Source organism: Pinus tabuliformis, chromosome 7 (assembly GCF_031772625.1).
Source record: "Pinus tabuliformis cultivar Carrire ecotype Pingquan chromosome 7, CPIR1, whole genome shotgun sequence".
Classification (NCBI taxonomy): Eukaryota; Viridiplantae; Streptophyta; class Pinopsida; order Pinales; family Pinaceae; genus Pinus; species Pinus tabuliformis.
Genome location: NC_142293.1, coordinates 600,754,202 through 600,776,991, shown reverse-complemented (window position 1 = coordinate 600,776,991; position 22,790 = coordinate 600,754,202). Strand labels below are relative to the sequence as shown.

Genomic DNA, 22,790 nt, shown 5'->3' with positions numbered 1-22,790 from the left:
AAGGACATCAAAGGCTATAAAATAGAAATCTTAAAAATTTGAGAGCCTATCCTCACCTCTTACATTCATAATATTTTCAATTTATTAATCAAGTAGGGTTTTCCTAAACCCTAAATTCAAAGCTTCATTGTTCCTATTTTAAATTGGAGAGAAGAAATCTCTCTTATAGAACTATTATGACTAGTCATTATTTAACTAAATTATATGGAATTCTTTTAAAAAATAATATCAATATATAACTAGAAAACCATAGAAAAAGAGTTAAAAGCTAAGTTGAACTTATAACTAATCATTCTACTAGTGACTATATTGTTTAGACTTAAGATCATTTGTAAAAAATGTCCACATAATAAAACCATAATATCATTTACAAGAAGTGTCAAAATAATAAAAATAATATTTTAGTTTAATAAATTTTAAAAACTATAAAATAATAAGATTCTTAGATCTAACATTTACAATAGAGAGATCTTGTTGCATAACATTTGGAAATGAAAAAAAAAACTATTTAACTTTTTTTCCTAAAAAATACCAAAAAAAAATACCATAAATACTAATTATTTTTTTATTTTTAATTTAAATATGTTATTAATTTAGTAAAAAAAATTTATTATAGATTTTCGAACAAACTTATTATGTAACTTATAAAATTATATAATAAAAGAAAAATGGATTAATACTTCTTTTCAAAAAATGAAAAGAAGTGTATTTCATTATTCTCAAGAAGTGTATTTCATTATTCTCTAGGATTAGTATATTAGTTTTAATTTTGGATCTATTTTAATAGGAAGGAATTAATAGATTAAGTTATATTTATTTTAAATAAGATTTATCAATGGGATTAAATTTCTTTATTTTTTATTTATTTAAAAAAATGATCTATATCAATATTTAATATATTCAAATTTAAAATGGATTTAAATTAGTTTAATTATTTTAAAAATTGTCTTATAAATAATAAAATAAAAGTTTACTTTTAAAATCAATACTAATTTAAATACCAAATTAATATATAAAATTTCCCCTTTGTAAAATAAAAAACACACCTGTAAAAAAACATTCATTCATTTATATATATTATATTTTATTTCTAAATTTTTATATAACTGACCATACATCCCACGGTATACACGACATTATAAAGCGCCTATACGGCTATTTTTGTTGCTATAACATCCAATTAAATGATAAAAAAAATAAGAAAGAAATTAATAATAATAACGGCCGCGTGCTTTACACCAGTGCTATCACAATGACTAATCAAATGAAAGGCAAAGAAGAAAACACAACCTAGGGTATATGGTAAATTTTCGACTTTATCATGTGTGTTACACGGACTCAATTATAAAGAGTAGAGAGATTATTCACAGAACTACCTCACTTAAATAGGCAGGTGTTATGTGAAAAATAGTTTGTTTCTAAAAATACGGCAATGACTAGCACAATCAAATTTCTATATTTCATCCAACACTCATGCAGCTTTTAATCTCAGGAATATTACTTTAAATGGTACATAATCTACACATTCTATACTTCCAGAGGTCATTTACATAATTAAATTAGACTTCCACTAACCTGAAGGTCATTTTCAGACGACACTATCTACTTCCTGAGGTCATTTACATACTTAAATTAGACTTCCGCTAACTTGAAGGTCATTTTCAGGCTCACAGAATGCTCACTGACTCTCCTCTAATAAAGGGGTAAAGCTAAGTGGGGAGGTCCCATAATTCCAGAGTGGTTACTTTCATCGTTGGCACTAACTACAGTGCATTGAGTAAATGTAAGTGGGTAAGGGACCATAATTCCAGAATGGTTGCTTTCGTCCTGCATTACCTACTGCGCATGGCGATGTTTAAGCGATAATGCAGGACAATAGTGACCCGCAGAGAAAATCATAGATGAATATAAGGAAACTATAAATTGAAATTGAGATATAGGTATAGGTATAGGTATAGGTATAGGTATAGGTATAGTTTGGACAATATCAATTTTGATTGGACGTTAATTTTTTATTTTTATTTTAATAAAATTTCTTATTAAACAAATTATAAACAAAAAAATTGTATTTTTTAAATTATAATAAAATAATGATATTTAGTTAAAAATATTATAATTCAAGTTGTTTAGCTTCCAAAATTAATGTAGTTAATCAATTTTTTCTTGCAAAAATGCTTTGTCATTGGAAGATCACTGGTTCAATTATCCTCAATTCCCTCAAAGTCAGGCCGAAATTACTCTAGCTAAGGGTGTGGTCTTTTTCCTTTGACCTACGTGATTTTCCACCGAAAAAAAAAAAAAAATATATCTTGATTTTCTAAAAAAAAAAATATTTTTGTTTCCTAAATGTAGTTATATAATAATGAGTGTGGATTCTTTCAAAATTATTCATTCTCTAAAATTCTTAGGGTGTAGTCCTTGCCCGTGACCTACCTTGATTCACGCGAAAAAAATAAAAATATTTAAATTATTCGTTCTCTAAAATTCTCATTTTAAGGAAGCAATTAATAATAATAATAATAATTTTAATTTATAAGTGTACTTTAACTTATGGAACATTTTCTTTGTTTAATTTTAACCAAAATACTGGATAGATTTTTAAAAACTGAAGTGTAAATGGTTTAATATGTAAAATTTAAGTGCCTTAAGAGTTATTCACAATGCTAAATTTATTTATGCATTCAAAAATGTATTTTAATAACAAAAAATCATAATCTTACTTCAAATTGTATTGAGAGTGAAAAAATGTCATTTCTTTTATAAATTAGACTACCTAATTGTAAACTCTTTATTTTGTAAAGAAAAAAAGTAATAGCAAGAATCCAGAAAATTACATGTATATATTTTCATTCTTATGATTGTATAAATATAAATAAACCGTTACAATTAGTCAACTTGATCCAAGTTTTGTTTTGGAAAGCAAATTTATAAATGAACAAATAGTTACAATTAGTAACTTCTAATCAACCTAATGCAATAAGAAATTGAAAAATGGTAAAGCGTTTAAATTATCTTTATGTTTAAAGATTATTAGTGAGTTATTTTGTTATTTTTTTATATAAATTATTTAAGTTTTATGAAAATAAGTAAATAAATAATGATTTGATAGCTAAAGTTTGATTGGATTTGAATTTATGATATTATCTTAAGAAATATATGTTAATAGGTTTGAAGTGGTGAACTTATATCTTCAAAATAAAAAATATCTTTCTAATTTATGTTAATAGGTTTGAAGTGGTAAACTTAAATCTTCAAAATAAAAAATATCTTTCTAATTTAATTGCACTAATTAGTACAATGAAGAAAATAAACATCGTTAAATAAAAGACAAATTTTAATTGAATTTTATGGAAAACTCAAGAGTTTTTGTTAATTTTATAATATTAAAAAGATTAAAGATGAAAAAATCTTTTTTAATTGTCCAACTAATCCTCAAATTCAATCTAATTTTCAAAATATTTATAGCATTGCCAATTTTTTTAGACTTTCCAACTGAATAAAACCATATAGTAACCTCCATAAAATTTCTTTAATACTTTTTAAACTCTAAAAATTATTGCAGGTAATCTCTTATTTCGGATAGGATATGCCATTTGAAACTTTCAAAAATTTCTAAGAGACCTAAGCAATTTCCATTTCCATCATAATACAGGTTAATCATCATATAAATTATTCATCTTTTAAATCTATATTTCAGTAACAGATTCATTGCTCTGTTTCAGGCTCCTGCTGGGCATAGAAACTGAAAAATCTCGTACATCAAACAAAAAAGTTTGAGTTTCATAAACCTTAACAGTAACTGACACATTTCTGTTTGAGTTTCTCTACATGGCCTTATTTCGTTCTGCCGAGCTTCAGTTTAAATTTAATAGCAATTCGATAAAGAGAATGTCGTAATTTTAAAGAGCTCAGGACCCCAGTTAGCTCAGCCCGCATGAGAAAACCAAATGATAAAAAGGGTTCGACCAATTCACTTTTACATTGATTTGGACAGAGAAGTTGTCCACATCTAACCTTAATCACAAAAGGCGTTGGACCAGTTCACTGTTCACTTGCTTTAAACAAAAGAACCCTTTACCTGGCGTTGGAAACGTGTCAAAAAATAGGCTCTATAAACTTCTCACATTTGTAACCCACAATATCATATCATTAAATTAAATTTTTTAATTTAGTAACCAGAGAACCGCCCATAATAACCAGTTTTCATCAACAGTTTAAATCCCAACAGAGATCCATCGAAACATTTTTTCATGAAGATAAAGTCGCTTGATATAGAGGTTCATGCTGAAGTCAAATGTCAGAATTTTGCTGAGATATATTTCAGAATAGGATAGAGGTGTGGTAACCATGGCCGACCAAGAGATGGGGTCGATGAAACACGAATGAGTTAATATAGGAGGAAACCCAGTCTTGCCGAACCAATACGCACCCTCAGATTCACCAGGTAATATGAGGGTGGGAGACTGATTTGAAACAATAGGCAGAGGGCATTGATTTGGAGATGGACGAATGATAGGACCTCGTTCGGACTCGGGCCACTCCAAAGGTCGATACACTCAGTTTCAGTAGACCGCATATCTATATTGGACAATGAAAAACATCTTGGCAAAAGCTTTGACTACCTCCATTGCAGGAACGTCCAAGTTAGAAACAGAATTTCAGGAAATTCATAGAGAGTTTCAACTCTTTCAGCATTAGATTCAACAACAAAATGCTCGTCTTAGCCGTATAGAGAAGTATATTCCCTTCCTTCCTCAGACTGAGCTGTCCGAGTGCAGCGCTAAAGACCCAATAACCATAGACTCTTATGATGAGTAATAATCTCATATGCATAGTTTGGTTTCTTAAATTTTGATATGTATAAATGACTAGTTTGCAAGGTTTTCTTGTTTTGTTATAGATTTATATTAAATAGTAGACTTAAAGACAATGAGGCTTATATAGCCCTATTAGACATTCTCAAACTCATCAGATTTTGGATGACATACAATGCGGTTAGATGGCCAACAGACCTGGTTTCCCAGTAGAGAGGTTGAGGCCATTTGATCATGTTTGATATTGATGTAAACTCTCTCTATTTTTGAAATAGAATAGAAAGAAACTATGAAACTTACCAAAAAATAAATTATATTTTAAAATGCAAAAATAAATTTAGTATTTTGGGAAAAACCTAAAATATTAAAACTATGCAAATTCAACCACTTAGAAATTATTATTTTTCTCACATTTTAACAAAAATATCTAAATAAACTTACAATACCTTAGTGTTTAGTATGATTTCCAAAATTAAATAAATGTAATTATTAAAATAATATAAAATATAATACTTAAAATTTTAATTATTTATATTAATTTTCAAATTTCATTATATCTCAAAATTACAATTTACAATTTATTTTCAATGAATTTCTCATTTTTGTTATTATTAATTTTTTCATAATTTTGTCAAATCACAATAATAATTAAAAATAACAACTAAAAAAAATCTAAATATTTCAGAATATATTTGCTCATATCGTCTCGGTCGGTGGAGGTTTTCTCGCCTTCGAATGTTTTCTATGTGCGCAGAAGTCATGGCAGGCAGTGCGAATGCCATGCCTTTGTAATTCTACTTGGCTTGTCATTTGTGTTATGTATTATCCATATTCAGATCTTCTTATAAGTAGATTACAACTCTGCAAATTACAGTATCTTAATTCCAGTAATTGACCCAATCACCCATCAGTTTTCAAGATATGTTAGCTCATGCTTTATATCAGTTGTAACAATAATTTAAGATTGAAATATTTATATGTAATAATTAGTTAATTTTCTTATTCCCTTTTTAATATGTAATAATTATTTGAAAGTAATACTTCAGATAGATATATGGCCATGCATTGAAAATCAATTTAGTTTAAATTTATATCGCTTATTATAATTATAAATAAATTTATTTTCAATGTGAATTTTAATATTTTAAACCATAATTTTTTATTTATATTCAAAAAAATATTTTTTAATTAATTAATATTTAAAAAAAAAAACATGCAATTTAAAATTAAATTAATAAACATAGATATATATTTTTTAAATTAAAAATATTGATTTTTTTTTATTAATTAGTATTTTTTATTATATTTTTTAAATAAATAAATAATCACTCTTATTAAACCTTTTATTTTAATATTTTGGTGTTTTCATTACAAATATGCATGGCTACTTATCATAACTTGCATTTTGAGTGGGGAAGAGTCCCTGATGACGGGTGGGAGTGAATTTATTTGCAAAAGTAAATTTACATAGTTTGTTGCATTAAATAACTTGTCATCTTTTACATTTCCAATGTTAAGCTCCGTTGATTTTACACAAAAGCTATCTTGATTTATGGAATTGCAGCTTTTCTTAACTTATGGAAACCAACTGCAGTAGTTTCCTTAAGTTAAGAAAATCAACTGCAATTACTAAATTTATAATTGGGAGCTACTAAAGTGGTCCATCACTTTGATTTGATCTCTACCTTGATTTGTGGTTTTTCTAACATAGCTTTTAGAAGCTTGATGGAAGCTTAGCTATATGTTCATCTGTTGGTCCCCAAGCTCATATCTCAACCCCCTTCAATTCTACACCATCTAGCTGAGATAGCAGAGCTCGGAAGTGCCTTCAGAATTCTTGTGTTCTTTTTCTTTTGCTTGGATTGAAGCTGGAGTGCTGAAGACGTAGCAGGCAAGTGGACTGTGGCCTTCATCAAACATCACCAATGGCTGGAGGTAACTCGTATCCCTGGGCATTAAGATTTAATGATTCTTTTAAGTTATTCCGCATATAGAAGAATCATTGTTGAAATTGAAGAATCTCTAATAGTTGGTATCAGAGCCCTTTTACCTCTGCCTTGCTGTGTGTTGGCCAAGAAACGAATTCTTATTTTTGGGGTTCCGGCTTTGTGCTATTTAGAAACCCGTGTTTTGCATGGAAAAACCCCGAGAACAAATGTCTTTGCATGTGATGGGCAAAAAGAAAACATTTTAATCTTTCATGACCATAAAACGACTCTGTCAAACAAATTTGCTATCGTGCTAAACGTTTCACAATTTTTTTTTTTCGGTCACAGTTACTCAGTGTCTCTGAAATTCCGTAAAGACCTTCACAGTGGGCTCTTTTATTCTTTTCAACTCCATTGTTAAGTGATAAACAGTATTCCTATCTGGTTGTTTTTATAATTTAGGCATTTTTTTTTCTTCATCGAAAATGCTTAAATCCTTGAACCTACATCAAATTGAAAACAAAACAAGCCAAAATTTTACTATCAATGGCTGGAACCCAAGATCGTTTAGATCGATTACAGAAATAATGGTCGGGAACGGACAAATTTCGCTACACGTAGATGTGCGGGTTGCACTTACCCACGTGGAAGGCAAAAGCCCCACCCTAATATCTAATTCTCAATAATTCCTCGGTTAATCACATATCACCATACAGTGGCCACCATTTTGGAAGATTACACGGCATCTAGGCCCCTACTGATAATTTGGATGCTTCCTTTCCATATGGATTTTATTTATCACTGGGCATCTCTGTTTGAAGCTGTTATTCGAATTGGTGGATTCATTCTCTTCAAGCCCATTTTCACCGATAAGATGATTCATTGACTTGTAACGCTAAGCACTTTCACGCTGAATGTCAAGGTATATTTTGCTTACATTGCTGCCTTTCCATCTTTACAAATGAATACAAAGGATTATAGACAATTTTGGAAAGATTGAATCTCATTGAGTTGAATAAAACACATAAATCCGATAAACAAGATGGAAAGATAATCTTCTTTTCATAAGATGGAAAAACCATTTCTTTTATTATGATGGTTTCAAAGATATACTTGTAATTACGATTTTATATAAAGATATTACGTATAATTAAAGTATAATTACGTATTTTATATCTTTATAATTCAGGATCTTAAGCTTGAGCTTAAGTATAATTACGATTTCATATCTTTATAATTCAGGAACTTAATCGTAATATAAAGTGTATATACAAGAGTAATCCTTGCGCTCTTTTTGTAGGGGTTTGGGAATATACAAAATCGAAATGTGCTTTCAGATCCGCGCTGACAAAAAATAGGGCATTTTGTGACCGAAATTAATTTTGAAACCCTTTTGTCTTGCGTTTATTTATGGCTTTCATTTCATGATAACATAGGCAATGGAAAGTTGTTTTATAATTTAAAGAAGCACATAAGTCAGTCAGTTTTTCAAGTTGAGATTATTCTATTTCTCAAAACTTTGATGCGACCTGGCGACTAGGTTATAATAAGGACAATAGTTGGACGTAGATCCATGTGGCCTAGCAGCCTTCACTATTGTTTTATTTACTGCGTTCATCAAAATTTATTAGAATATTTCTGCTGCATAATATTTTTATATTATATCCGAGAATGGGAACCTGGTAAATTGTCATGTGGTAGTTGGATTACGACCTTTTATGTTGGATTATTGTTAAAAAGTTGTTTTATAACACATGGCATTACCTTTGAAGATATACCATATTGTATGGTTTGTCTCGTTTGGTTATATATATTTTGGTTATATAACTTTAGATGATTTTATAAATGTATATTTAAAGTAAATGGAAATGTCAACATATGACTTGATTCATTCAAGAATATTCATGACATAAAGGCTCTTACCAAGGTTTCGGGCATGAACATGAAATGTTTGTGAAGTCTATTATTTTTGATAAAAGTCATGTTAAAGGAAATAGTTTATGCATTCTTAAATATTTCAATATTTCAATATTTGAAATGGTTTAGTCTTTTGTTTCAAATTATTTCAAACTTGCAGTTTTTGCAAATAATTTAAAGAAATAATTTATAACTTTTTAAAGCCCATTTTGTAATTAATTTAAGAATTAGTCTTAAATAAATTATGGGACAGTTAGACTAAGGAATGTAAATTTGATTTTAATTCCATTTATCTTGTGATCAAAATAGCTTGTTTGCTGGTCTATTATGTTGTTTTATAAACTCCGGGTTTAGTTTATAAATTGAACAATCAATTTGTAGTCATTTTCGGTAATGCTGACTGCTTTGGATTTTGCTGGAGAATTATTACAGTTTTATGGAGTTTATTAAAATGTCATTTTGACTTACTCCTTTCAGTAAACATTATTTTTCTCTCTAGTTAAGTTTTGTTTATGCAACAAAATAATGTCTAGTGATCCATATGATTTTAATTAATTAGAGAATAGCCACAACATCTTTAATTAAATAAAATTATATATTGATTGGCAAGATCACATAAAGATTATTTAGACATTAAATTGTAATTAATTACAGTAAATATAATAAATTTTATCCCACAGGAATTTTTATTATATTTATGTGACTAATTAGGATAAAATTTCATAACCTACCCACAGGAGTTATGAATTAATAAGTTTTATCATAAAGTTTTATTGAATCTGCTTGAATTGAAAATTTAGCCCACATGAAATTTTCATGTCATTTGATTCAATTCTTTTTAGCATGTTTTACATTGGTAAAACGTGAAAGTTCATAAAGTTTTATTGAATCTGTGTGAATTGAAAATTTAGCCCACAGGCAATTTTCATGTCATTTGATTCAATTCTTTTTTAGCATGTTTTACATTGGTAAAACATGAAAGTATCATAAAGTTTTATTGAATCTGCTTGAATTGAAAATTTAGCCCACAGGCAATTTTCATGTCATTTGATTCAATTCTTTTTAGCATGTTTTACATTGGTAAAACATGAAAGTTCATAAAAGTTTTATTGAATCTGCTTGAATTGAAAATTTAGCCCACAGGCAATTTTCATGTCATTTGATTCAATTCTTTTTTAGCATGTTTTACATTGGTAAAACATGAAAGTTCATAAAAGTTTTATTGAATCTGCTTGAATTGAAAATTTAGCCCACAGGCAATTTTCATGTCATTTGATTCAATTCTTTTTAACATGTTTTACATTGGTAAAACGTGAAAGTTCATAAAGTTTTATTGAATCTGTTTGAATTGAAAATTTAGCCCACAGGCAATTTTCATGTCATTTGATTCAATTCTTTTTAGCATGTTTTACATTGGTAAAACATGAAAGTTTATTAAGCCTCAACATAAGCATGTGATTCTTTATTTTGATGCAGTAGTACAACCTGCAAATTTCTCTGAAATTCGTTCTGACATTCCCGAACTTGAGGAAGTAATCTCGTTTGATGTTAATATTAACACATGGTGGATTGATTCCAGATCAACAATTCACATTTTGAATTCCTTGCAAAGGTTTGTAAAACCAAAGGAAGCCAGTGGGAAGTGAGCAAAGCATCTTATCAGGAAACAAGATGGGCTCGCATGTGGAAGCTATAGGAACATGTTATTTAACTTTAAGTAGTGGCTTTGTTTTGGAGTTAGAAAAGACCTGTTATGTTCCAAGTTTTTCTAGAAACTTGATCTTAGTTTCAAGGCTTGTACCTTTTGGATATTCCTTAAAATTTTCAAAAAAAAAAAAAAAAAATCTTTCAGTCTATTCTATAAATCTGATTATGTTGGGAATGGTATTTTGTCTAATGGTCTTTGCTGCAAAACAATGTCACATATGATTCAATGCATGTTCACACTGGCACTAAAAGATAATGATTGATAACACTTCTTCATGAATAACACATCTTCATTGATTCCCCTCTAGTCATGGTGAGCAATTGGTTTGCAAGCTCAAGAAGTCATTGTATGGTTTAAAACAAGCATCGTCCCAATGGTATTTGAAATTCCATAATGTAATTTCTTCTTTTGGTTTTGTAGAAAACATTATGGATCAATGTATATACCTGAAGGTTAGTGGGAGTAAAATTTGTTTTCTTGTTTTATATGTGGATGACCTTTTGCTAGCAACCAATGATAAGGGTTTGCTACATGAGGTGAAACAATTCCTCTCTGAAAATTTTGATATGAAGGATATAGGTGAGGCATCTTATGTCATTGGCATTAAGATCCATAGAGACAGATTTCGAGGCATCTTGGGTCTGTCCCAGGAAACCTATATTAATAAAATTTTTAGAGAGATTTCAGATGAAGGATTGTTCACCAAGTGTAGCTCCCATTGTGAAGGGTGATAGGTTCAATTTGAACCAATGCCCGAAGAACGACTTAGAAAGGGAACAAATGAAGAACATTCCATATGCTTCTGCTGTCAGAAGCCTAATGTAGGAATGTTGGGACGATGTCAGAGTGATCCAGGTTTAGACCACTGGAGAGCTACAAAGAAAGTAATGAGGTACCTTCAAGGGACCAAAGACTACATGCTTATGTATATCCTATTTGAGGCTGCTTTACATGGTGTATGGCTTAAGAATTTCATTTCTGGGCTTAGAATTATGGATTCTATCTCTAAGTCATTGAGAATATATTGTGATAATTCAGCTGCTGGTTTTATGGCTAAAAAAGTTGGAGTCGAAATAAACACATCGACATTAAGTATTTAGCTATAAGGGAACGTGTTAAAGAAAAGAAAGTGGTCATTGAGCACGTCAGCACTGAGTTGATGATCACTGATCCTTTGACTAAGGGCATGCCACCGTTTAAATTCAAGGATCATGTATTGAATATGGGACTTGGTTCCATTATGCAGTTTTTTCATTGTATGGACAATGTTAATGAAATTCTTAATTATTGTGATGTTTTTTCTCATATTTATGTGCACCTTAAGTTGATTTGAGAAAATTCATTTAAGAAGGACCAAGAATAAACATAGGGTTTATTCATTAAGATATTATTGCCACATAAATTATAATAAGAATAGATGCATAGTAATACATGGAAGATAATACTCGTCATAAGAGGACTTATCGCCATGATTCATGTATCTATTACTTAATAAAGATTTTCAATGGTTTTTGAGACATTAAGTTTGGAAGTATGGACCAAGTGGGAGAATGTTAAGCTCCATTGATTTTACACAAAAGCTATCTTGATTTATGGAATTGCAGCTTTTCTTAACTTATGGAAACCAACTGCAGTAGTTTCCTTAAGTTAAGAAAATCAACTGCAATTACTAAATTTATAATTGGGAGCTACTAAAGTGGTCCATCACTTTGATTTGATCTCTACCTTGATTTGTGGTTTTTCTAACACATAGCTTTTAGAAGCTTGATGGAAGCTTAGCTATATGTTCATCTGTTGGTCCCCAAGCTCATATCTCAACCCCCTTCAGTTCTACACCATCTAGCTGAGATAGCAGAGCTCGGAAGTGCCTTCAGAATTCTTGTGTTCTTTTTCTTTTGCTTGGATTGAAGCTGGAGTGCTGAAGACATAGCAGGCAAGTGGACTGCGGCCTTCATCAAACATCACCAATGTCTGGAGGTAACTCGTATCCCTGGGCAATAAGATTTAATGATTCTTTTAAGTTATTCCACATATAGAAGAATCATTGTTGAAATTGAAGAATCTCTAATATCCAAAAGCAATGGATTTCATGAATTATCATTATGCCATTGGAACGGATTGTTTGTACTACAAATTTTTTCAAGTTAATCGGGGAGCTAGTTGAAATAGGTTAGCTTTATTAAATTGGAAATATTTTTAAATCAAAAAAGTTATTAGAAGAATGGGAAGCTGAGTTGAGAAGATCATATGTTTTGCAGATATTCTAAAGAATTTGGAAGATGCATTGAGAAGGTCATATATGATTTTATAGATAATTACATTATAAATGTTTTGAATATTAATCTTCATATAATAGATTATTTTAAATTAATTTAATTAAAGACAATTATCTTAAACTAATTTAACAAAAAACAAGTAGAAATACTTATACACTTAATTGTTTTTGTTTAAACAACTAAAAAATTAAGATTGTATTTGCAAGTTCTATTTCATATATATATAATCACAAATTAAACAAGTAGAAATACTTATACACTTAATTGTTTTTGTTTAAACAACTAAAAAAATAAGATTGTATTTGCAAGTTCTATATAATCACAAATTTATTTAAGTATAGAATATATTAAGTTAAATCAATTTAATTTAAAACAAGTAAAAATTAGTAGAGATATAAAGGTTATCTTTTTGGATAACAATAGAATTAAGGTTACATCTCTAGACTTATTCCATTATTATTTTTGTGTTTTTTAATGGTACTGATTTGAATTTTTTCTTTTTCATATTATTAGTATTATATAACTTTGGGTTAAGTATAGTAATATGCATCTTTGTTTACCATTTTTTTTTTATTTTTTTATTGAAATATGGAAAATGGAAGATCGATCCATCCTTTAATTAAAAAATTGGTTAAGAATGAGAATTTTCCTCTCCATTTTCCAAGTCCCCTAACTCCTTTTGATTGAATATGGAAGACTAATCCATATTTTAATTAAAGATATTAATATCTTAGTATATTTTAGTTGTCACCTAGAAATTAATAAAATTTTGAACATTAATTTATTCACATTTATGAACTCTTAAGTAAATGATTATATTTTTTATTTATAATATGATTGTCTTTTCTTCTTTAGGGAATCACTAAATATGAGTAGTGTAGTCATATAAATTCAATGGTTGATAAATCTTGATAGGAATTAATCCACAATAACCATTAAAAAAATTACTTCATTATACATCTCAATTTACTAAAATTAAAAATATCATAAGAATTAACTAAATTATAAATTTATTGAATATTAGCATAGATTTATTTTAACATTGGATCTACCACGTGCTAAGGGGATCAAATTTCTCAAGATGTAAATCTATTTTTTGAGTGCAAATTTGAGGAAAGGTTTGCAAGTCAAAATATTTGATTCCTCTAGGCTCTTGGTAGATCCGGAGTTAAAATAGATCTATGCTAGTTTATAAATAATTTTGAAATACATATCTAGAGACAAAATATATTTATATTTCTCTTAACTAAAACATTAATAAATGTTTTAATTATAAGAATTTTTTATTTATTTATGATTTTCACATTAAAATGTTAAAACATGTCCCCTTATATTTGGTTGAAGTCAGAAATCATATATCGTTAGATATAACCTAAGCGTCTACTTATGGTTAGCACTAATTTTTTGTTATTAATATATTTTCATTTTAAATATTATATGTAAATTGACACATCACAAAACATTGGGCCGAGAGGCACATTTTACAACCAAGTGTGACCCTAATATGTAAGTATGTCATATCCTCAAAAAATTATAAAATAATTTTTACTAATGTCAGCCAAAACATTAGCTTGAATCTTAAATTACATATAACTTGAATCTTTAGATTATATATGACTTTTTAATATTATTAATAAACTAAGATTAATTATTAAATAAGATGTAACTGTGTTATTATATATAACATATAATGTGAATGGATAATAAATTATCTCATGCATTTAATAGTCCCTTTATCATATAAGTGAATTTGAATGGATCATAAATTTAGTTTAACAAAAAAATTACCACATTAAAATTCCAAATTAGGTAAAATTTTAAACATATTTACTCTTTTACTAAAGCCAATACCTTTTCTTAAATCAAAGTAAAAAGGTTACTTCAACACAAAGAATTTTCTCCAGAATCTTTTAACATTTTCTTTTATTGAATATTTGTAAAATGGATCTTTAAAGGAAAAAGAAATAGCCTATAAATATATGAAAATCTATAAAAACATAAATATTCACACATAAAAGTTGTAATATTTGAAAATATTAATTTGATATAGTTTTATTATAAATTTTATTATCATCTCATTCAAAAAGCATTGCTAAATCTAATATTGATATTGATATTAATATTAATATTAATATATTATAATACTAATGTTATTAAATTTAATAACATTGGATTAATACAATATTAAATTTAATACAATATCCAATTTGTTATATTATAATATATATTAATTTAATATGATATATATATTAACTCTAGATATATGGAGGGAAGGACAAAGACATAGAGTGATAGAAGTGGATAGATATAGAGAGAGCGACAAGGGAGAGATGGAGATAAAATGAAGGAGCGGAGAGAGGAGGAGGAAAATTTTAAGGATGGAAAATTTTCTTGAAGTTTCAAACATTGGCGAATCTCACTAATCCCTAATATGCAAACTATAAAATGTTTATTGATATATTTGTAAAATTATTCAAATTTATAATGATTATATATGTAGCCTCTATATAATGTTGGCGATTTTTAAGGTAAAATAATTTTATATTCTAAAATCTGGGCGAATTGTCTTTTATAAAAATTGGAAATTGGCGAATCATTTTGTGGAAAAATCATGGAAAATTAGTCCACTGGGCGAAGATTAGCCCCTAAAATTTTCCATGGGAGGAATGAAGGGAGAGAGAGAGAAAGAGAGGAGTGAGAGAGGGAGAGAAAAGGTGACACAAAGATGAAACGGGGAGAAACAGGGAGAAAGAGGAGAGAGGGAGGGAGATAGTGACAAGGTTGGAGGGAAAATAAAGAGAGAGAGAGATATGGGGGGAGAGAGGGAGGGAGGAGAGAAATGGATAGAGGACTTAAGAGAGAGGAGGACAGAGGGAGGGATAGAGAGATGAAGTTGAAGGGGGGAGAGAGGGAGTTAATAAGCAAGGCATAGAGAGAGAAACATGGACAAAGAGAGAGAGGGAGTGACAAGGGAGAGATGGAGAGGGAGTTTCTGTGTTTTGGGGTGAGATATAGAGACAAATAAGGAGATATGGAAGGAATGGGGTAGAGAAGGATATTGGGAGGTAGATAGGGACAGAGTTGGAGAGCAAAGAGAGAGAGAGGGGGGAGACAGAGGAAGTTGGGAGAGAAATGTGGAGAGAGGAAGGAAAAGAGAGAGGATGTGTGAGAGAGAAGGAGAGAGGGAGGGAGAGATATATGGAGTTGGAGGGGGAGAGAGATGGAGGTAAGAATAAATACATAGAGAGAGAAAGGTGGAGAGAGAGAGAGAGAGGAAGTGGTAAGGGAGATAGAGAGGGAGGAGAGTAGGAGGGAAGAGAGATCGAAGGGCGAGAGAGGGAGAGAAGAGGAAAAGATAGGGAGAGGAAGAGGTTGGGAGAGATAGATAGATATGGAGAAATAGTGTGTATGTTTTGGGGGTGACATAAAGAGACAAATGAGAGGTAGAGGGAGATATAGATATCGATGGGAGGTGAAGAGAGGGAAAAGAGAGGGAGATTGAGAGAGAGGGAGAGAGAGAGATAGATAGATGGATATGGAGAGTATGTGTGTGTATGTGTGTGTTTTGTGGGGTTGAGATAGAGAAACAAAGAATGACATATGGAGGGATATATAGGTATAAATAGAGAGGGTATCGAGGGAAGAAAACCTATTGCCCTAGATGCATTGATTTCAATGTAGATTGTGATTTATAATCCTATTTAATTGCTTGAACTAGATGTATTGATTTCAATCTAGATGTTGATTTCTAATTATATTTGATTTCTTGCATTAGATGCATTGATTTCAATGTAGATGCTGATTTCTAATCCTATTTGGTTGTTTCACTAGATGCATTGATTTCAGTGTAGATGTGTATTTCTAATCCTATTTGATTGCTTGCACTAGGTGCATTGATTTCAATGTAGATGTTAATTTCTAATCTCATTTGATTGCTTGCATTAGATGCATTGATTTTAGTGTAGATGTCATATTCTAATCTTATTTAATTGCTTACATTAAATGTTAATCTTGAGGATATAGATTATTAAAAAAATAAATTTTAAGATATATTTAATAATAACTAGAGGGATAGTATTAAGAATTAATTAGTTGTTAAAAATTGTGATACCTAGAATTAAAATGAAATAGATGTGCAAAATCAATCCTATGATACCTAGAATTAAAATGAAATAGATGTACATAATCAATCCTCCTACAAAGTACAAATTAATCATTGACACTATCATCACCCTTCTTCATCACAAACTAATTACTAATAGACAATTACATATATTCAAAATATATTCAAGTTACATATATTCAAAATAATCATTGACATGATCATCACTATTCTTCATCACAAACTAATTATTAATAGAAAATTACATATATTCAAAATTACTAATGGGTAATCGCATACAACAATGTATTCAAAATATTTATAAGGGGAAAAGATACATTTATAAACATTAAAAAAATCAAAAGATTCTTGAAGGAGATGTGATGATTGTTTGGAGAAACAAATAATCTAAATATTTTATAAATCTAGCCAATCATTTAAAAAAAATCAAAAATACATTTGTTTGGAGAAATAAATAATCTAAATATTTTATAAATCTAGCCACTCATTAAAAATAAATAAAAAATACATTATTTCTTGACTTTGCTTAATAGACTGTAGATAAAAAAATCATCAAAATATTCTTGAAGGAAATAAATTATTTCAAATATTAGCAAATAAACAAATTATTTCAAGAGTAATCTTGATACAGTAAATTATTAAAACTACTCATTAATATATATTTAGTAACAAGTAGAGGGATAATATTAAGAGTTAATTATTTGTAAGAAGTTGTGATACCTAAAATACTAGTACAGGGGATGGTCTGCGCTCTGTGCTATAGGGTTTGACATTCTCTACAACGGAAGGCCGCTCTAGATAGCAGGAGACCTGCAACCACTAACGGGATCAAGAAATCTTAACTTCTTCCAAAGCGTACAGTACTCTATGGAACCCCCTCAGGGGGAGGGTGATGCACCTCCCCCACAAAACAACAATGGGCAGCAACAGCATAAGGAAAGCAATAAGCCAGTAAACCAGGGAGAGGTTAACGTGGATCCGAATTCACAACAGAAAAAACAGGACAAACAGCAACCCAAGGTCTGCTCGGCAACATGCAAACCTGTAGCCTCTGAGCGCCCGAAGGTAGAACTTCCAGGACATAGAATCAATACACAGATATAGTTTCTGAGAGATCACTGGCCGACTAAGAAGGTGCTACGGGGCTGGATAGCTGTGAAATGGCACCCAAAGGGACATATAACCTTGCAGTTGGGACCAAAAGGGTTCTTCACGGCCATTTTCAACTGCCTGGAGGATCGGAACAGAGTTCTGGATGGAGGGCCTTACTTCTTTAATGTTGCTGGACTGTATCTCAGAGGATGGGTAGAACGCTTCAACCCGGACAAGGAGGATCTCAGCTGGGCTCCTGTTTGGATCCGTCTATACTCACTTCCAGTGGAATATTGGGAGGAAGATTCCCTTCAAGCAATTGGAAATGTTCTGGGTGAATTCATAAAAGTGGCAGAGGAAACAAAAATCTACAGATACACCTCCTTTGCCCGTATATGCGTCTATATGAACCTCAACCAGGCTCTCCCAGATGCGGTAAGTGTTTTTCATGATGACATTGAATGGGTTCAGCTGATTGATTATGAACATGTGCCATTTAGATGCCGAAGATGTCATGCCCTGGGACATTTATTCAGGGACTACCCTTTAACTCAAAAACCCTCTCCGACCTCTGGACTGGATTCATCTGAGGCAGATGGCTTTACCAAAGTAGCAAATCGCAGGAAATCCCACAAGAAACAGGCCTCAAACTCCAAAATGCAGCATACCAGCTCCTCCAAGCCCTCTACAAGCAACAGCTTTGAAGTCTTAGCTAACCAAACTAACCCAAGCTTGGATTCTCCCACTCCACCCGAGACAGAGTTGATGAAAGATAAACATTCGAAGCAGGCAGATTCCACAATGCCTCAGGTAGATCCTCGATTCAAGGGAGCCTCCTCCTCAGATAATCAAAAGGTACTAGCATGGAATACTCAAGCTATGGAGGTGGATGCCCTACAACCTCATGCCAATTTAGAAGAAGAACCAAGTGAGGAGTTAATATATCCAAAGATCATGGAGGAACAAACAGAAGCAATAGATATAGGGGAGTTGGACATTCCAAGCCTAGAGCAGGCTTGTACTACAAACAATTTTGACAACATTTTAGATGGACAACTTAAGAATCTAGAGGAAGTCCTATCTCATGTGCAACGGAAAAAATCTTTAGGTATCCAGACTGGTGGCCCTTGGGACAGAAGATTTATAACCAAAGATATCAAAAAGCGAGGTAGGAAAACAGATCTCCAACGAACAATCAGAATAGGACAAATGTTAGTGGACTCACGCATGTATTCCAAGCTAACCAAGTACTACAACTCTGATCATAATCCTTCCCAATGAAGTTAATCTCTTGGAATATAAGAGGGCTCAATGGCCCAGGGAAAAATCGAATTCTTAAAAACATGATAAAGAAAAAAAAACTCAAATCATTTTCTTGCAAGAGACCAAATGCAATTCAAGTGCATTAGATAGACTTACAGAAAAATTATTGCCAGGGAGCTTCAATGCTGTAGTGGATGCTGATGGGGCTTCTAGAGGTCTGGCAATTGTTTGGGACTTCCGAGCAATCAGACTAGACAATATCAATGCAAGTAGGAATTTCCTACAAGCAACCTTTCACATCATCGAGACAAATATACACGGGATCTTAACCAATGTATATTTTCCATAAGAGGCATCACTTAAAGCTAGAATTATTAACACTCTCTCTGCAATCAACCATGGCAGGCCGCACCCTTTATGGATTTCTGGGGAAGAATTTAACATGATTACTAGGCTAGAAGAAAAAAGGGGAGGAAGATGCAGAGGAAGTCAGGAAGGGATACCCCTAAAGGACTTCATTCAGAAGAACTGGCTCAACGACCTACCCTTCAATAATGGTGTTTTTACTTGGAACAATAGGAGAGTAGGTAAGCAGCAGATCGCTTCTCGTCTGGACAGGTTCTTGCTCTCAGACAATGCTATTCATCTTGGGGGAGACTTCGCAGCTTCCATCTTGCCTCTTTCAGGATCTGATCACTGGCCCATCTCCCTTCAATGGTCATGTCTGGGCAATTTGATCCGTAGACCGTTCCGCTTTGAGTCTTTCTGGATGTCCCATCCAGATTTCCAAGGCTTAATCAATTTAGAATGGAACAATTTTTCCCCTCCACCAGGTTCAAAAATGTTCCAATTCCAGCAAAAGCTTAAGCATCTTAAAAGCAAGATCAAACGCTGGAATCACACTTCTTTTGGTAATATCTTCCAGGCTCAGGAAGCCCTCGAGCTGGAAATGAAGCAATTGTAGTAGAGGATTATTACTGAGGGCCGTTTAGAGGACCTGTGAAAACAAGAAAAAGTTATTGAAGAAAGGGCTAAGCAGGAAGAAACGCTATGGAGGCAAAAATCAAGAGTCAGATGGCTTAAAGATGGAGAGAAAAACACTAAATTTTTTCATATTACCACAATCCAACGCAGAATGAACAATAAGATAACTCATATTCAGAATGAGCAGGGTGTCAAAGTGGAAAAGCATGAAGAAATTGAAAGCGAGCTCCTCAATTACTTCAAGAAAATGCATCGCGAGCCAATTGTAGATAGATCATAGGCTATAGAAAAATTACTCGAAACATTCCTAAACTTATCTCAGAAGAGCATAACCAACTACTTCTCAAGCCTGTGGACTTACAAGAGGTGGAACTAGCAGTTCGACAACTGAAAGCAGGAAAGGCTCCAGGCCCGGATGGATTTACCTCAAACTTTTTTCACAATTTCTGGGATTTGATCAAGATGGAAGTCTGGCAAGTGGTTGAGGAGTCACGATCCTTAAGATGGATGTTTCCAGGGGTGAATGCAACGTTCATAGCCCTGGTTCCCAAGGTGGACATGCCAAGCACACCTGACAAGTACAGGCCTATCGCATTATGCAACATAATCTACAAGATTGTCTCCAAAATCATTGCCTCTAGGCTCAAACTGCTGCTTCCTCTCATCATCTCGCCTGAGCAATCTGGATATGTCGAAGGTAGGAAGATCATCGATGGTATCATCCTAACTCATGAAATAATTCATTCCCTGAAGATTTCCAAGAAGCCAGGTATGCTCCTCAAACTAGATCTCTTAAAGGCCTTTGATAGCCTAAGTTGGATATATATTAAAAAAGTTCTAATTGATTTTGGCTTTGCTGCTCCCTGGGTCAGATGGGTTATGAGCCTCATCTCTTCCTCTTTCTTTTCTGTTTTGGTCAATGGTATACTCTCATCTCCTTTTCATCCTTCCTGGGGAATTAAGCAGGGAGACCCTCTATCCCCTTTCTTGTTCGTCATATGGCAGAAGGATTAGGCCGAACTATTAAATCAGCTCAGAAATCCCATTGTCTCAAAGACCTATCCTTTCATAACTCTCTAGCCTTCACGCACCAGCAATTCGTTGATGACAACATGCTTTTTGGGCACCCCTCAGTCTAGGAAGCTCGCCAACTCAAATCCCTTCTGTTGGACTTCTCGGAAGCTTCAAGTGCCTCTATCAATAAATCCAAATCTCAGATCTTCTTTTTCTATACTCCTTCTTTAACTCAGGCAGCTATAGCCCGTATTCTAGGATTCTCCATTGCTACCCTCCCATCCAAATATTTAGGTGCTCCTCTGACTGCCTCAGCCCTAAAGCACTCCTCATGGAAAATCCTCTTAGAAAATCTAGAGGTGCAGTTATCCTCTTGGACTAACAAATCTCTAGATATGGCGAGTCAGCTTGTCCTCATAAAAGCAGTACTTCAGGCTATGCCGCTATACCTCTTCTCCATCCTTGCAGCACCCAAATGGGTTCTCAAAGAAATCAAGCTTCTCCAAAGATCTTTTCTCTGGGGCAGTAATGGTCACAAGCGAAAGTGGGCTCTTGTCAAATGGGATATTGCTTGTCTACCAAAGAAAGGGGGCGGTATTGGTTTAAGGGATCCCTCTCATAGCAATGAGATCATGGGAGCTAGAATCTGGTGGAAATGGCTTACGGAGCCTCTCACCCCTTGGGCTTCTCCGTGGATGGCTAAGTATGCAAGGAATTGCCCAGCGGAGGAACTAATAAGAATATCATAGGTCAGCATGGGTTCCCTTATATGGAACTCGGCCAAGCAGCACAGGAATCTCATTCAGCAGCACAACTTTTGGGAAGTGAAGAATGGAAACACTGCAAGGTTTTGGGAAGATTCATGGCAGCAGATGCCCAAACTAAAGGACCAAATCCCTCTTATTCAACCCCTGGAGCAGGAGATGCAATCTCATGATAAGGTGAAAAACTTCTGGAGAAATTCATCGACCCAAGAGTACTGGGAATGGCTCAAGGCGGATCAGATTTTAAGACAGGGCTCGACACAAGTCCAACAAATACTAGACACAGAATTAATGAAAAGAAGAATTCAGCATTCTAATGAAAAGGACATTCTTCGGTGGGGATATGAAGAAAGAGGTACCTATTCTATGAGAGAGGCCTATAATATCATTATCAAGGCACATACAGTGAAAGATCCTCTCTGGAGCATAATCTGGGACCCTTCCATATGGCCGAAAATCTCCACCTTTCTCTGGCTCCTATGTCATAACAAGATTCTCACGTGGGACAATCTTAGAAAGAGGAACTTTCATGGGCCCTCAATATGCCCTAATTGCAAACAAGAGGAGGAAACCATCAAGCATCTAATGTTGTCCTGTCAGACTACACGCAAGCTCTGGGAAAAGGTCAATTTTTGCTGCCAAAAGGAAGGAAGAACTCATGGAGACACCATTGCCACTGTGCGCAACTGGGATCATAACCCTTATCAAAGCAAGATTTTAAATTTCCTTTGGAAGCTCATTCCGGGCTTTCTCATGTGGGCCATATGGAAGGAGAGAAACAGCAGAATATTCAAGGATCACTCTATGCTGCTGGAAGATATCTGGAAAATAATTTGCCAAAATATTGAGGAAACCATATCTCTCAAAACTTGGTACCAGGAGGATCTCCCAACTAACCCCCAAGAAC

General features: G+C 32.4%; 1 protein-coding gene across 1 annotated transcript; it reads left to right on the top strand.

Moving 5' to 3' along the window:
- The first annotated feature begins 17,633 nt into the window (after positions 1-17,633).
- Positions 17,634-20,085, top strand: LOC149248875 (uncharacterized). The gene is made up of 4 exons (XM_089451287.1): positions 17,634-17,786; positions 17,901-19,026; positions 19,295-19,390; positions 19,472-20,085. Exons 1-4 carry the CDS (start codon positions 17,634-17,636, stop codon positions 20,083-20,085), a joined length of 1,989 nt encoding a protein of 662 aa, XP_089307413.1.
- The last annotated feature ends 2,705 nt before the right edge of the window (positions 20,086-22,790 follow it).

Excerpts from the sequence above, each read along its gene's own strand:
- LOC149248875 (XM_089451287.1), top strand. The coding sequence starts at position 17,634 with ATGGAACCCCCTCAGGGGGAGGGTGATGCACCTCCCCCACAAAACAAC. Across the intron at positions 17,787-17,900 it reads AGGACAAACAGCAACCCAAG|GTGCTACGGGGCTGGATAGC; the intron begins GTCTGCTCGGCA and ends CCGACTAAGAAG. Across the intron at positions 19,027-19,294 it reads CAAAGATATCAAAAAGCGAG|GGAGCTTCAATGCTGTAGTG; the intron begins GTAGGAAAACAG and ends AATTATTGCCAG.